The 15,783-nt window shown below is 49.0% G+C and overlaps 1 protein-coding gene across 1 annotated transcript; it reads right to left on the bottom strand.

Moving 5' to 3' along the window:
• Positions 1–14,171: 14,171 nt before the first annotated feature.
• Positions 14,172–15,424, bottom strand: LOC137815950 (uncharacterized). The gene is made up of 2 exons (XM_068619059.1): positions 14,994–15,424; positions 14,172–14,919 (listed from the first exon to the last, which is right to left on the bottom strand). The coding sequence occupies exons 1-2, from the start codon at positions 15,422–15,424 to the stop codon at positions 14,172–14,174; spliced, it is 1,179 nt and encodes a 392-aa protein (XP_068475160.1).
• Positions 15,425–15,783: the final 359 nt, after the last annotated feature.

Consider the following 15,783-nt stretch of genomic DNA (forward strand, 5'->3'; position numbering starts at 1 on the left):
TCCTATGATTTGTTTGATATAAGGCAGTACCATGGGGAGTCCCTCAGAGACTACCTCAATCGCTTCGGAGCGCAGATGGTCAGATCGCCGGCCAAGGATGAAGAAATGCTGGTCTATGCCTTCAAGAAAGGCGTGCAGCCGGGACCATTCTGCGAGGCCTTGATCAGGGCTCACCCTGCGACGTTTGCTGAAGTCGGGCGGCTTGCGGTGGCTCATATCGCTGACGAGAATGAAGTCGCCGAGAAGAGAGGGAGCGTGGCTCCCGCCAAGCCACGCGCCCAGACCAGGATCCAGCCGTAGAGGGTGCTGGAGACAGCGGCGGCGGCCAGGAAGGACCAAAGGACTCGCCATCCTTACAACAGGAGGAACAAGGGGAGGAGCCAGGGGCGCCAGCAACCAGCACGCCGGGAATACAATCGCCCGCCTAAGCACAAATTTGTCATGGGACTAGCGGACCTGATCGCCATTCCTAACATATCTGCTAGGTTGAAAGCGCCTGAGAAGGTGGGCGACAAGGTGCTGGGGTCAAAGCCGGATGCCTGGTGCGAGTTCCACCAGTGTTTTGGCCACACTTTGGACTCGTGTTTGTCTTTGGGATATCAGCTCGACGATCTGGTTAAGAGCGGGTTCCTAAATGACTATCTGTTGGACAGGAGGACGGGGGCAGCGTCGAGTTCCCAGCCAGCAGGTGGAGAAGCCCAGCAACACGAGATGCCTATCCACGGGGAGATCCACACCATTGCAGGGGGCTTCTCAGGTGGCGGATGCACCGCATCGCAGAGAAAGAAGTATGCGCGATCGGTGATGACAATGGATATGTTTGAAGACCACTCGCCGGAAGTGGACATTACGTTCACCAAGCAGGATCTTCGGGACGTTGTGCCTCATGACAACGATCCCATAGTCATTTCGTTGATTACGGCGGGAAGGAAGGTCCACAGAGTTCTGGTGGACCAAGGAAGCTCGGCAGACGTGATGTTCTGGCCGACTTTCACGCAGCTGGGGTTGCCCCTTGACCAGCTTAGGCCCTATGGAGGGTGCCTGTATGGGTTCGCTGGTGACCAGGTGGAGGTCAGGGGGTACATTGAGCTGAGAACCACGTTTACCGATGAGGCTGGTTCGAGAACGGAGAAAATCAAGTACATCATCGTAAACGCCCCTTCAGCATATAACATCCTGTTGGGAAGGCCCACGCTTAACAGGATAGGCGCCATTCCGTCGACTCGGCACATGAAGGTAAAGTTGCCGTCCATGGAAGGGGTGGTGATCACGATTAAGTCTGATCAGAAAGAAGCGAAAAGGTGCTATGAGAATAGCCTGAAAAACAAAAGATCAGTGAGTTATGTAACAACCACCCCACCTCCCGGTGTGAAGCCCAGATCGACGGTAACGGAGGAGGCCGCCGGAAGAGATGTAGAGATGGTAGACGCTGAGCTAGGGGAGAGGAGTGCTGGCCTGGAGGAGGGAGAGGCGCGGAATCGCCCTGAAGAAGCAAGGGAACAGGGAATCGCCAGGGCGGTGATCGCCAGAGAATCCAGGCCTAAACCTGTCGAGCAGTGGCTCGAAAAGGAGATCGGAGGAAAAATCTTCAAGCTGGGAAGATCTCTGGAGGTCGATCTCCAGGACCAGATCGCCAAGGTGATTGAGCGGCATCTGGACGCGTTTGCATGGTCCGCTTCGGACATGCCCGGGATTGATCCTGACTTCTTGGGCCATCATCTGGCGATGGACAATTTGGTGAGACCGGTGCGACAAAGGAGAAGAAAGTTTAACGAGGAGAGGAGGCAGGCGATCAGGGACGAAACACAGAAACTCCTCACTGCAGGCCACATCAGGGAAGTCCAGTACCCTGAATGGTTGGCAAATGTCGTGCTGGTGAAGAAGAGTAACGGGAAATGGCGCATGTGCGTCGATTTCACCGACCTGAACAAAGCTTGCCCAAAGGATTCGTATCCTTTACCGAGCATAGATGCCCTGGTCGATAGTGCTGCAGAGTGTAAGTTGCTGAGTTTCCTGGATGCCTTCTCAGGATATAATCAGATCAAGATGCATCCCATGGATGAAGAGAAAACAGCCTTCATGACGGAGAGGTCGTGCTATTGCTATAAGGTGATGCCGTTTGGGCTGAAGAACGTGGGGGCCACGTACCAGAGGCTGATGGATCGAGTACTTGCACCAATGCTGGGAAGGAACGTGCAAGCCTACGTCGATGACATGGTCGTGACCTCGCAGGAAAAAAGCAAGCACGTTGCAGACTTGGAAGAATTGTTCACGACGATCGCCAAGTTCAAGTTAAAGCTCAATCCGGAGAAATGCATTTTCGGCGTGGAGGCTGGAAAGTTTTTGGGTTTCCTCTTGACTGAAAGAGGAATAGAAGCCAACCCAGACAAGTGTGCCGCCATCCTGGCGATGAGGAGTCCAGCTACGGTGAAAGAAGTCCAGCAGCTAACAGGTCGGATGGCAGCCCTATCTCGCTTCGTGTCAGCTAGCGGAGAAAAGGGACATCCCTATTTTCAATGTCTGCGGCGCAATAATAAGTTTGTTTGGACGAAAGAGTGCGAGGAAGCTTTCGTTAAACTGAAGGAGTATCTGGCGAGCCCGCCGGTTCTGTGCAAACCGCTGGTGGGAATCCCTCTCAGGTTGTATTTTGCTGTAACTGAGAGGGCGGTAAGTGCGGTGCTCGCCCAGGATCAAGATCAGGCTCAGAAGCCTATCTATTTTGTGAGCAAGGTGTTGCAGGGCCCCGAAACGAGATATCAGGCCCTGGAGAAGGCTGCGCTGGCTGTGGTGTTTTCGGCGAGGAGGTTGCGCCACTACTTCCATAGTTTCACAATACTGGTGATGATTGACCTGCCCATCCAGAAGGTCTTGAAGAAACCCGACGTTGCAGGAAGGATGGTGAAGTGGGCGGTAGAGTTGTCAGAATTTGATATTAAATATGAGCCCCGAGGCCCGATCAAGGGGCAAATCTTTGCAGATTTCGTGGTTGAGCTCTCATCAGAGGCGACGCGGGTTGAAGGAGACGATTTCTGTTGGGTACTTTCGGTGGATGGATCGTCGAACCAGCAGGGCAGCGGTGCTGGAGTCATATTGGAAGGGCCCAACGGCGTGCTGATCGAACAATCTCTGAGGTTCGCCTTCAAAGCCAGCAACAATCAAGCAGAGTATGAGGCGCTGATCGCCGGAATTTTGCTGGCCAAGGAAATGGGAGCTAGGGTGCTGATGGCTAAGAGTGACTCGCTGCTAGTCACGGGGCAAGTAACAGGCGAGTTTCAGGCTAAAGATCCACAAATGGCGGCTTACTTGCCGTATGTGCAGGAATTGAAGAGTTCCTTTGCCTCTTTTGAAGTAATGCATGTGCCCAGAGAGCAGAATGCCCGAGCTGACTTGCTTGCTAAGCTCGCCAGCTCAGGCAAGGGGGGTAGGCAGAGGACGGTGATTCAAGAAACTCTGAAGACGCCAAGGGCATTTGTAGCAGATCACCTGGTCCTTCAGATAAGCAAGTCGACGGAGAAAGCAGCGAGAAGCCATAAGTCCCTGACGCAAGAAACTATGAGATCGCCGAGAATTAGAGCATGTCGAGGAGAGAAGGTGGACGTGATGCAGGTCTGCGCCGCCCATGAGCCAGACACTTGGATAACACAGTACAAGCGGTGCCTGGCAGATGGCCTCCTCCCGCTGGATCCGACAGAAGCTAGGAAGGTAAAGAAAAATTCCAGCAAGTACACATTGATTGATGGCGATCTGTACAGGTTCGGGTTCACTCACCCACTCCTGGAATGCATACACGGCGAGAAGTGCACGAGAATCATGTCAGAGCTCACGAAGGTATATGCGGAAGCCACATCGGGGTCGAGCTCTGGCCGCGAGAACTCTCCGTGCAGGCTACTACTGGCCATCTATGAGAGAGGATTGCAAGAAATATGCCCAGTGTTGCAAACAATGCCAACAGCACGCCGATTGGCACAAGGCACCTCCCGAGGAGTTGAAGTCGATCTATAGCCCTTGGCCGTTTCATACTTGGGGAATCGACATCCTGGGACCATTCCCACTGGCGATCAGGCAGATGAAGTACTTGGTGGTGGCGATTGAGTATTTCACCAAGTGGATTGAAGCAGAACCGGTGGCCCAGATCACCGCACACAAGATCGAAGGTTTTGTATGGAAGAACATCGTGTGTCGGTTTGGAGTGCCTAAACGCCTGGTGTCGGATAATGGGACGCAGTTTGCAAGCCACCTGTTGAAGAAGCTTTGCGAAGGTGTGGGAATTCAACAAGTGTTTGCATCCGTCGAGCACCCTCAGACAAATGGCCAGGTGGAGTCAGCCAATCGGGTGTTGTTGAGAGGTTTGAAGAGAAGGCTTGAGAAAGCCAAGGGAAGTTGGGCTGAGGAGGTGCCCCGTATAGTTTGGGCGTACCACACCACCGAGCAGTCAGGAACCCATGAGACCCCGTTCAGCTTGGTCTATGGGTGTGATGCCATGATTCCAGTGGAGATCCAGGAGAGTTCGCCGAGATTCCAGAACTTCGTGGAGGAAGACTCGAATGAGGAGAGAAGGCTAAACCTGGATCTACTGGATGAAGTCAGGGAAGAGGCGAGGTTGAAGGCTGAAGCCGTGAAGAGAAGGGTCGAACGAAGATACAACTCGAAGGTGATGCCAAGGCAGTTTAGAGAAGGCGATCTGGTGATGAGGAAGGCCCACCAGTACGAGATGGAGAATAAACTGTCACCCAAGTGGACTGGACCGTTCAGAATAACCGAGGCGCTCGGGAACGGAGCCTACCGCTTAGAGACGCTGGAAGGAGGGGCGATTCCTCGCACCTGGAACGCCACACACCTGAAGTTGTACTATAGTTAAGAGCTTTGTAAGTAAAGACAAACACAAATGTCATAATACAATGTCTCTGATGAAACAGTTTGAAGGGGGCACTCTTTTTTCCCTAAGGAGGGTTTTTAACGAGGCCACCCAATAAAAGAAGAGTTTTCGAAGTATAAGGCGTTTTCTGGTTGCATGTTTGCTGTTTTCCAAAAGTTTTGAAGAAAGACCTTGTCACTTGTAAGTGATTTAAGGCACGTGCTTTCCAGTTAAAGTTTTAAAGTCCTCATCGTTTTTCGGCGATTAGAGGCATCAGTTAGAGTTTTAAAGTCCTCATCGTCTTTCGGCGATCGGAGGCATCAGATGAAAAACCTCAACGCCCTCGCGCGTCCTGAGGCAAGTTAAAAACCTCCTCGCCGTTGAGCGAGTGCAGGCGAGAAAGAGAAAAAGTCCTCCGTGTTTCTGGGGGCGAGAAGATGTAAGCCCTGGGGCAATGTAGAGGCAAGATAAAGACCTCCTCGCCGTCGAGCGAGTGCAGGCGAGAAAGAGAAAAAGTCCTCCGTGTTTCTGGGGGCGAGAAGATGTAACCCCTGGGGCAATGTAGAGGCAAGATAAAGACCTCCTCGCCGTCGAGCGAGCGCAGGCGAGAAAGAGAAAAGGTCCTCAGTGCATCCAGGGGGGAGGAGATGTACACCCTGGGCAAGTTGAGGCACCAGTTAAAGACCTTCTCGCCGATGAGCGAGTTCAGGCGAGTTAAAGACCTTCTCGCCGATGAGCGAGTTCAGGCGAGTTAAAGACCTTCTCGCTTACATGCGAGCTTAGGCAAGATAAAATCCTTCTCGTCTTGAACGAGTTCAGGTATGGTGCAGAGGGTGGAAGAAGTTGGAAGGTGACTAAGGTAGGTTCGAAGAGAACGCCTAGTTAACCGGTCTTTTGTTCTGAAGTTCAGGGGGGCAAAGAAAGATCCCAAAGGGTGCTTCTACCCCAGATAAAGAAACAATTGCCAAAGCATGAGGCCAGAAAGAGGCGGATATTACCAAGAGTTCTTGGCGCGGGAAGAGTTCAAAAAGCGGCGAGAAGGTTAAAAGGCCTGTTTGATGAAGCAGGTCGAGTGGGACGGTGTTTTGAGCCAATAACTGAGTTACAGCTCGTTGCTTGAAGGGTATTCTTACGATAAGGTTAGCGCCTTAGGAGTACAAGTTGGTTAAAGTGATTATTGCTTAAGTTTGAAGTGGTTCGAAGCAGTTAAGTCAAAAGTCGTGTTTGCAAAATCGTTAAGTCAAATCCGACAAAGTTAAACATGCGAAGAAGGTTAAAGCGCTTAAAGAAGTCAGGAGAGGGAATATCCAAACGTTGTCATTAAGATAAGTATTTGTTAAAGGCGCATATGCACGAGTTTATTACAGAATAATACAAGGGAAATCATAAAAGTAGCAGATGAAGAGGAGTTGATTAGTCTTCAGCAGGAACGACTTTTCCATCTACTACTTCGTTGTTCAGTGACACCAGGCTGAGATCCAGGTCGGGGAATAGGCAAGCGAATTGTTCCCGCGCAGCTTCGAATCCAGCAGCCAGAATCTGAGCAGAGTTTAGCTTGAGTTCTTCGATTTGCCCCTGAAGTTCCTCAATCCGCTTCTTGAGGTCTTCAGTTTGCTCTTTCAGCTCTTTATTCTGCTGCTCCAGCTCTTTAACCTGTTTTTTGAGTTGTTCGTTGGTCTCTTGAGCCTGGAGAAGGTTTTCAGTAACTTTCTTGGATTCCGATTGTGCTTGGGCCAACTCAGCAACCACCTTTCCTTTCTCTTTGTTGGCCTCGACGAGATCAGCCATGGAGTCGTCCCTCGCCTTTTCTACTTGCCCAAGTAGTTTCTCTCGGTCGATCGACCTCTGCTCCAGTTTTTGCACCTTAGCGGCGTCAGCTTTCATGAGAGCCTCCAGGTCGACCGCCCTGGCGCGAAGAGGCACAATTTTGCTTTCCAGCTCGACCTTCTCTTGGGCAAGTTGGTGAACTTTGTGGCGAAGGTCAGTGGCCTCCTTGCGCGCCAGCCTGAGCTCGGTATTCATTGCATCCTCCACTCGAGAGTGTTCGATCTCTGCGAGCGTCAGGCTGAAAAACAACTTCTCCACCTCGACCCTCATGGTGCTGTTTTCGGTTTTGAGGTTGAAGAGGTCGTCTTGAAGCCTCCTGGTTGAGCCTTCCACAGCCCTGGTTATGATCGCTGGGATATCCTCTGCTATGGTTTTCAGCTTGGCAGTTAGAAGCTCCCACATCCTAGTGACTTCAAGGGGAAGGTTTGCGGCTTGGAGAGGCACCAGGTGGGCTTGTTGTGGGTTCTCACCGCCACCTTCCTTAGCAGGTTCTTCAGTGTTTGCTTCCTGGCGTGGCGACGGGATCGGGGATTCGGTGATCAGAATCGGAGAGGTATGAGCAACCTCATCCCCGATTGGAGCATTTTCTGCAGCTGAAGCATTTGAAGGGGGGCCCCCTCCAGCTGACACGTATGGCGTAGAGGCGCTTGGGGGGTCCTCTAGGAAATTTGGCTCTTGGGCCTCAGCTGCAGGTGGCGCAGTGGCCAGTGGAACCGCTTGGACTGGTGAGGGAGGAGCCTGTGGGGGTGGCGATGCTGGAGGGGGAGCAGGCGTCGTTGGTGGTGTTGAGGTTGGAAGAGGGGGTGGAGCAGGTGGTGAAGAAGGTGCCACCCTCTTCCTCTTCGTAACAAGGCCATCCTCGGTGACCTCGTCATCCTCTTCTTCCTCCTCATGGATGACTTGAGGGGCTTTCCTTTTAGGTCTCTTAAGGACCAATTTCTTGCGTTGGGCAGGTTCCTTGGGTGGCGATCGCCCGTGGACGATGGCAGACTCCACCACCGAGTTGGGTACCGTTTGGGAACCTGTCGCCAACCCGTGGTTTCGGGCGAGCGCCTTCAGTTCGGCGAGCATGCCTTTGCCCAACATGTTGTCTGCATGCAACGAAAATGCATGGGTTAACTCAAGGAAAAAAATAAGTGCATAAGGTAGTAAAACAGCAAAGCAGATGATATGTGCAGGAAAGGTAAAACCAAAGTCTTGCGCATAACGCACAAGACGCCCAGAAACAGCTAAACAGAAGCAGTATCAAAGCAATAGTTCAAATGTCCTAACCTATTTGAATTTCTAGCTGATCTTCGTAGAATTCGAAGCTGATCAAGGTGGTGGTAAGGAAAGTAATGTTGGCGTCCGCCACCCTTTTCCAGAAGAGACAGAGGTCTCTGTCCAATGCTCCCATGCTGTCAGGACTTCTGGGCCTCCTGAAGCAGCTCTTGGACTCCTTCTTTCCCTTGTCCACCCAGTACAAGGGGAAGCCATCGAGAAGGGAGGCGTCCTTGTCATTCGCACGCACTTGGATGAATTTCCCCTTCCAGTCTTTGTACGATTGCTGGAAGATGGTAAAGATGGACCTCCCAGCAATCGCGTTCAAGCTGACCCACAGGCGCTCTCCTGGGTGCTTGGCTTCGAAGAGGAATAAGAACACGTCCACCGACGCGGGCAATCCCAGGTGGGCGCACATTACTTGAAAAGCTCGAACAAACGCCCAGCTGTTGGGGTGAAGCTGGGCGGCAGCAATGTTGAGCTCGGTCAGAAGTTCCCTCTCGAATCGGGTGAAAGGGAACCTGAGCTTGACCTTCTTGAATAGAATCGTATAGACAAAGCAGAAGGGCCCGTCGGCGCTTACTTTGTCATCAGCACACACGGGCAGATCGGCGGGGCAAGGCAGCACCATCATCTTCTCGTCGTGCTCCTTGTGAAACGATTGATAGATCTCGTCCCCCTTAGTCAGCCGCAAAACTGCTCCCGCAGTGTTCACGGAGGATGTCTCCCTCAGAAGGGTCGAGTTGGCCCAGGGATACAAAGTTTTGAAGTCGGGCAGGGGAACGGGGGCTCCTCCAGTGTTAGGTGGAGTCGCCTGGGCCAGGACAGGTTGGGAAGACGCAGGCCTCTCAGCCTGCGAAGATGAAGCGCCACGAACTTGTGTTGGGTCGTGTGCTTGTGAAGGAAGGTTTCGTGCTGAAGGAGGAGGGTTCGGGGTAATCTTTGTGCGAGTCATGATAGCAGCTGCAAAGGAAGAAGAAAGGAAAAATGATCAGGGGGTTACAGAGGCTGACTCGATCATAGAAGGAAGGTGAAAAACGAACGAATGTAGGTTCGTTGCGACGATTGACGAAGCCCTAAGTTGCGCAGAAGGAGAAATGGAAAAACAACCCACAGCGTATGCACCAGGCAGTTACAGGATGATGCGAATCGGTGAAAATGCAAGAGAAACCAGCAGATGAAGGAAAGTAGGTACCTTTCGATGATCAGGAAGACGATGGAGGAAGATGGTGATCTAGAGCGTTGAAGAGCGTTGAGAGTTTTCACAGAAAGAAGTTAGAGCGTCTGCAGGCACGAAGAAAGTGATGGAACAGTGGAGCGAAATGGGTTTAAGGGTTTTTCGAAATGGTTTTAGGAAGCGCAAACGGCAAATGAAGAGAGTCGTTGATGAGGCCACGTGTCGAGCGATGAGTGAGGGGTTTGGGGGAGCGTCAGAGCAGCAGAAGGTACAACCGTTTGGAATTCTGCGTCAGTGCCACGTAGATCGGTGTTAACGTAGGCTCTTTCAGTCTTTTCGCTAGACAAGTCTTCGCTTAAGACTGGGGGGCTTGTGTACCGCCCTGGTGGTCGGGTGTGATGACGTGGCATCCTGCTACAGTATAGGCGTGTTGACAAGGCGCCAGGTTGGCAAAAGGGAAGGTAGTCGCCAGTTGTTATATTGGCGTGTTCCGATTTCCAGTTACCAGAATCGGCGATCGCCAGGTTAAAGATGAAGTCGCCAGATGTAGATTCAGGCGACCTAGTCATTGGAGATCGCCAGAGCAAGCACATCGCCGAAGATGAAGGAGAAGCAGATTATGAAGGCGGCCGGCGAGACCACAGGGAAGGTGTATGAAGGCCCCTAACTCGCCAGTTCCAGTAGAGATCGCACTCCCAAGTTAGCTATGCACTGGGCAGTACCATGCATAGGTAACTTAGCCAAAATGAGAGTAGAAGCAGCGCCAAGTCAGGAGCCTCCAGATGATGGCACGTGTACGGTTGGATGCGAGCCACGTGTCCAAGTCTGTAACTGCCAGGAGAGAGAAAGCTACCAGGTATATAAGAGTTCTTAACGAACTTTCTGAGGTACGCACGTTCAGTTCATACACTTTACGCTTGCGAGTTAGAGCTGACTGTGAGAGAGGATTTGCACGGTTCTTGTTCTCTTAGTATTTGGTGATACCGTCACTGACTTGAGCGTTGGAGTGCGATCGGCCGCAGCGGCGCCGTACTGTTTCTTTGCAGGTTCTTGAGGTAGATCCCGAAGAGGAACGGAGGTTCGAAGCGGTGCGCACGTCGATCCCTTGACGAGGCAGTTTCCAGCGTTCCGGTCAACAGGCAGGATCAGTTTCTATTGCAATATTTATTAGTCTAATATTCATTAGACAAGATTTAAGCATCTACCATATAAGTTGATGAGCGTCTATAATAAGTCCATAACAAAATTCAGAATGAATATATTATCTAGTTATAATAATGTTTTGTACAGCTACGCTACAATATAGAGTATACTCTTCAGTTTTGTTCACGTTAAATGGTGAAATCTTTTAAATTCATAAATCTACTTAAAATGTGTTCAATTAAAAGAATTTTATGTCAAAAAATGAAAAATTTATGTTGAAGTTTTAAGCTGCTGAGGAATGTCATCCCTACCTCCCCAAGAAGTTGACACGTCAATTTTGTAACCCACAAAATGTTTTCTTTGGATTAGTTTTTTGGGATATGTTACAATCTACTGAGTGAATTTACTGTTGGTGACAACTTTGATTATTTTCTGGGAAATATCAGTTTATTTTGTTTAGGAATAGATAGTGGTTGATCATTACATCATCGAGGGGCTTTTAAGTAGAATCCGGTCCTTTTTTTTTTTTTTTTTTTTTTTATCAGCAAAGAATTAAATGAAATTAAAAGGGACACTTCAGGGGTGTCCCAACCCTTATACAACCCGACTCAGAACACACACATTACATAGAGGGGCTTCCTACGCCCATTCCACTATAACCACCCTCCCTCTATCACATAGCCAGAGAGACCACCTGCACAATGCTGGTGTGCATAGCCGCACTAAACCAGCCATCCAGCTAACCCAGTAGACCAGTACTACACAAAAGCCATTGTTGCACAATTGTCATTCACCATACTAAAAAGCAATGTTGGCAATATCAGCGCACCCACTGTATCTGTCTCTAACCACTCACCCTCCGGAATTTGCCCTGTCAAAGCGCCTGTCCGGATTCATCTCACTATCTCATTCCCCCCAACTCACCTCCTGGCAGCGTTGCATATCCGTAGCTTAGAGTCCAACCAGAACAGCACCACACGTCTATTACCAGCCCCTTACCAAACTTATGTACCTACACACCCAGTCAGCCAGCAGCATCGCTCCCAGCTGATCCACAGCACCCGCCCCAGCTTCTACATATCCATACTTAACAGGAATTGACCCAGGCGACTTCAGGAAGCCTTACTTGACAAGAGTCACCCACGAGTAGGGTTATACAGTGCCCCAGCTGAGTTCACCCACTGTTAGCAAAGAAGCATAACAGCCAGCTGTAGAAATCCATTACCTCTCCATGTCTTCATCCATCCGAACGTGCTCCTTGGCAGCTTGCCTTAATCGCACACCTACATTTGTTTGGGAGACCCACCACACTATTGGCCATCTTCATCTAGAAAGAGAACACCTTCTGTCGAACCTCCAGGGAGCAAGTCAGCTACACACTGCCTCTCATTTGCCTTACTCCCGGGTCTCTGGTAACCCCATCCAGCTGAATACCCACGAACTCCTACCTGCCTTCTAGCTCCACCTTTCTTCTTATTTAACCTTCTACTTATAGCTGCTTAAACACACCATTGGGTTCAACACCCAGTCCGAAAGAGAGTAATTAAACTTAGCCCCTTTATGCTTTAACCACAACCAGGATTTAAGTTGAACTTTTTGGAAGACTTCTTCTTCATCTACCACCTTTTGGTTGAACACTACTTCATTTCTCTGCTCCCACAAGCACCTAACAATAGTTGCCCATACCCCTTTCCAAAACAGATTCTGTTTATTATTTCCTTGTGTCAAGTGGAAGCTTTCAAAGTGAATCCGAACTTCATTATGTTGAACAAACAGCACTCCAATCCATCTAAAAAACATAGTCCATAATCTATAAGCAACTCTGCACTCTATGAACAGGTGTTGACTTGACTCCTCCTGGTTCTTACAAAGAGCACATTCTATAGTAACCAACACTAGTCCCCTCCTCTTTAAACACAGCCTGGTTGGGATTCTGTTCAGCAACACCCTCCAGGATGTGATCAGGACATTAGGGAACGTCTTCGCTTTCCAGAGCATCTTGAACACTTCAATTTGAGAACCCCTATCATTCTTACCTATGCACTCATACGCAGAGCTCACTGTAAAGCCCCCATCAACTTCCCCTTTCCACTCAAGGGCATCATTCTCATCCCTCATGACATTAACTCTGGATATAATGTCTTCCAACTCAGATTCCATCACGGTTTCCCACTCAAATCTATCACGCCTCCAGCTTAAGGTCCACCTCCACACCAAGCCTTCCCACCCTCCTACTTCTTTCACCTTATGACCTTGGTTTAGAGACAAGGAGTACAGTCTCGGGTACAAGGTTTTCAGATTTGAGTTCCCTACCCACACATCCTCCCAAAACCGTATTTTGTCCCCACTCCCTATCTTCCAACCTATTTCTCTTTGGAACCACCCTTCTCCTCCTCCCTCCATACAACTACTCATTAAATCCTTCCACCACCAAGACTGATGTTTCACGGGCACGTGCCCCTTATTTACATTCCTCCCATACTTGGAATCCAACACTTCCTTCCACCTTCCTTCCTCGTTAGAGATATATCGCCATTTCCACTTAGCCAAGAGTGCCATGTTAAACTTTCGGATATCTCTAATCCCCAACCCACCTTCCTCTTTTGACTTACACAGCTCTTTCCAGCTAATCCATGATATCGACGGCTTGTCCTTTCCCCACCCCCATAGGAACCTCCTTTGGATGCTAATAATACTTTTGCAGACCACGTCCGGTGCTTTAAAGATAGACAGATAGTAGAGCGGCACTGCAGAGAGAACAGATTTAATTAAACATAATCTTCCTGCCAATGAGAGAAATCTCCTTTTCCACACACTGAGCCTTGACTTTAGTTTGTTAAGGACAGGTTCCCAGAACTTTTTCTTCCTCGGGTTACCCCCCACTTCTAGGCCCAAGTAGTTAAAGGGTACATCCATCTGCCCACAGTTCAAAGTTTTTGCATAACTATCCAAACTGGTTTCCAGCACATTTACACCTGCTATTTTTGACTTATGGAAATTAATCTTCAACCCTGAGGCTATCTCAAACCCCCTAAGAATAGCCTTCAGGGTTAAAACATTGCTGAAGGAATCCTGACATAAGAATAGTGTGTCATCAGCAAATTGTAGAATGTTAAGTTCTACCTCCTTCCTTCCTACTTTTAGTCCGGATAGAAGATTTGCCTTTTCCGCTTGCCTTACTAGTCCAGCGAGCCCTTCAGCTACCACAAGAAACAAGAAAGGTGCTAAGGGGTCGCCCTGCCTTAACCCTCTTGACGGTTTGAATTCCTCTGTAGGGCTGCCGTTAACAAGAACAGACACCGTAGCACTCTCAAGGCATCCTTGTATCCACATAATCCATCTGCTATCAAACCCCATCCTTCTAAGCAGATCATAAAGAAACTCCCACCTTACTGAATCGTATGCTTTTTCGAAATCTACCTTTAAGCACAAACCACTCTTCCTTCTCCTCCTTAAGTCCTCTAACACCTCATTAGCCACTAGCACACTGTCAAGAATCCCTCTATTCTTGAGGAAAGCCGATTGGCAATCATCAATCACAGAGGTAAGGACTTTCTTGATCCTCCCTGCCAGCACTTTTGATAATATCTTGTACAGAGATCCTACCAAAGAGATAGGCCTATATTCCTCAAGTTTAACAGGGTCCCTTATCTTAGGTATAAGTGCTATAAAAGAGGCGTTGCAGCCTCTTGGAATAACCCCATTCTCATAAAAGATGGCCGCCGCAGCTACTATATCTTCCTTGAGGACCTCCCAATTTCCTTTGACAAAATTCATGTTGAACCCATCTGGTCCCGGACTCTTAGACCCATCACAAAGCCACACTGCTTCCTTTATTTCTTCCTCAGAAAAAACAGCAGTTAAAGTACAAATTATCCTCTAGGGATAGGGATTTGAACTCTACCTTATCTAGACGAACTCCATAATCCTTCGTAGCTTTAAATCTGCTTTCAAAGAGGCTTTTGGCTTCCTTGCGTACAGTGGTGGGTTCTCACACCAGATTCCTCCAACCTCAACTCCCTTAACCTCATTTCTTAGTCTTCTCCATCTTAGAGATGTATGAAAAAATTTAGTACTTGAGTCCCCACTCCTAAACCAATTTGCTCTAGCCTTCTGACAAATTAGAGAATCTAACTTCTTTTCCATTTCCTTCAAGCGGCCTACCAATTCCATCCTCTTCAATCTATCGCCATCCCCCAAGTCATCACAGCAGTCTTGGCAATCTAGATCCTCCAACTCCTGCAGAATCCTCTTCTTGCTGGTTTGAATGTTGCCAAACACATCCTTATTCCACATTTTCAAGTCCCCTTTCAAGCACTTCAGCTTCTCCTTAACCTTTGTAAACGCACTCCCCTGCACAGAATAGGATAACCACATACCCTTTACCAATTCACCAAAGTCCTTCTCCTTAAGCCACACATCAATAGAGCGGAAGGGCTTTGGCCCCCAATCCTTATCCACAGACTTAACCACTATTGCACAATGGTCTGAGACTTCCCTTTGTTGCACGTACTGTTTACACATAGGCCATATGTCCATCCACTCTTCAGAGACCAGCACTCTGTCTAATCTGCTTTTTGCCGACCCATTAGATTTGAACCAGGTAAAAGTCTTTCCTACTAAAGGCAGGTCAAAGAGAGAGTTGGCATCGATGAAGCTATTAAACCCATTGATCTCACAAGATTGATCAACCCTATCCCTGACACCTTTCCTTTCATTCTGACTTCTTACAGCATTAAAATCGCCACACATACACCAACCCAAAACAGGATACGATAATCTTCAGTCAACTCCTTCCAACAAATCTTCTTCTCGTTCAGATTACATGCAGCATACACATTAACCACTGCACAACTGGTATTAGATTTAATGTGTTTACCGAATACAGCAATGAAGCCTTTACCCTTCACATGACTTACATAACTAAACGCCTCTTCATACCACATCGATAACAAGCTTCCACAACCATTCTCTCCTTCATGGTGAATCCACCCCACTTTGTTGTCCCCCCACAGAGAAAAACATTTTGCTTCCGTGAATACCTTAGCTTTTGTTTCTTGCAAACAGACAAAATCCACCCCCTCACCAGCTATTACATGTCTCAAGTACCTAGCTTTAGTGCCACCCCCCACTCCTCTAATATTCAAATTCAGAATAATCATTAAAAACCACTCTTAACACTCACCTTAGAGCATGACGCTTTCCCTGAGTCACGTACTTCCATGCGCCCATATTCCTTGACCGCCTCCTCTTCATCCCCACGGCATCTAATCCCAATTTGCTTGCCCACTGACCAGAGCTTGGATGGTCCCTCCTCAGTTTCAGGTTCAGTAAATCGGTGATTACAATTGAAAATATTCCTATCAGAGATAGAGGTTAAAGACACCTCATGACTCATATGGGCCGGTAACCCTGGTTGGGCAAATCTTGCTCTGATCCTTCCCGACCGCCTTGGGTAGGAACAGAAATCCCCCAACTCCGCTAAGCCTTTCTTCTTCCGACGACGCATTGGCGAACTGGA

This window comes from Phaseolus vulgaris, chromosome 10 (genome assembly GCF_000499845.2).
Source record: "Phaseolus vulgaris cultivar G19833 chromosome 10, P. vulgaris v2.0, whole genome shotgun sequence".
Taxonomy (NCBI): Eukaryota; Viridiplantae; Streptophyta; class Magnoliopsida; order Fabales; family Fabaceae; genus Phaseolus; species Phaseolus vulgaris.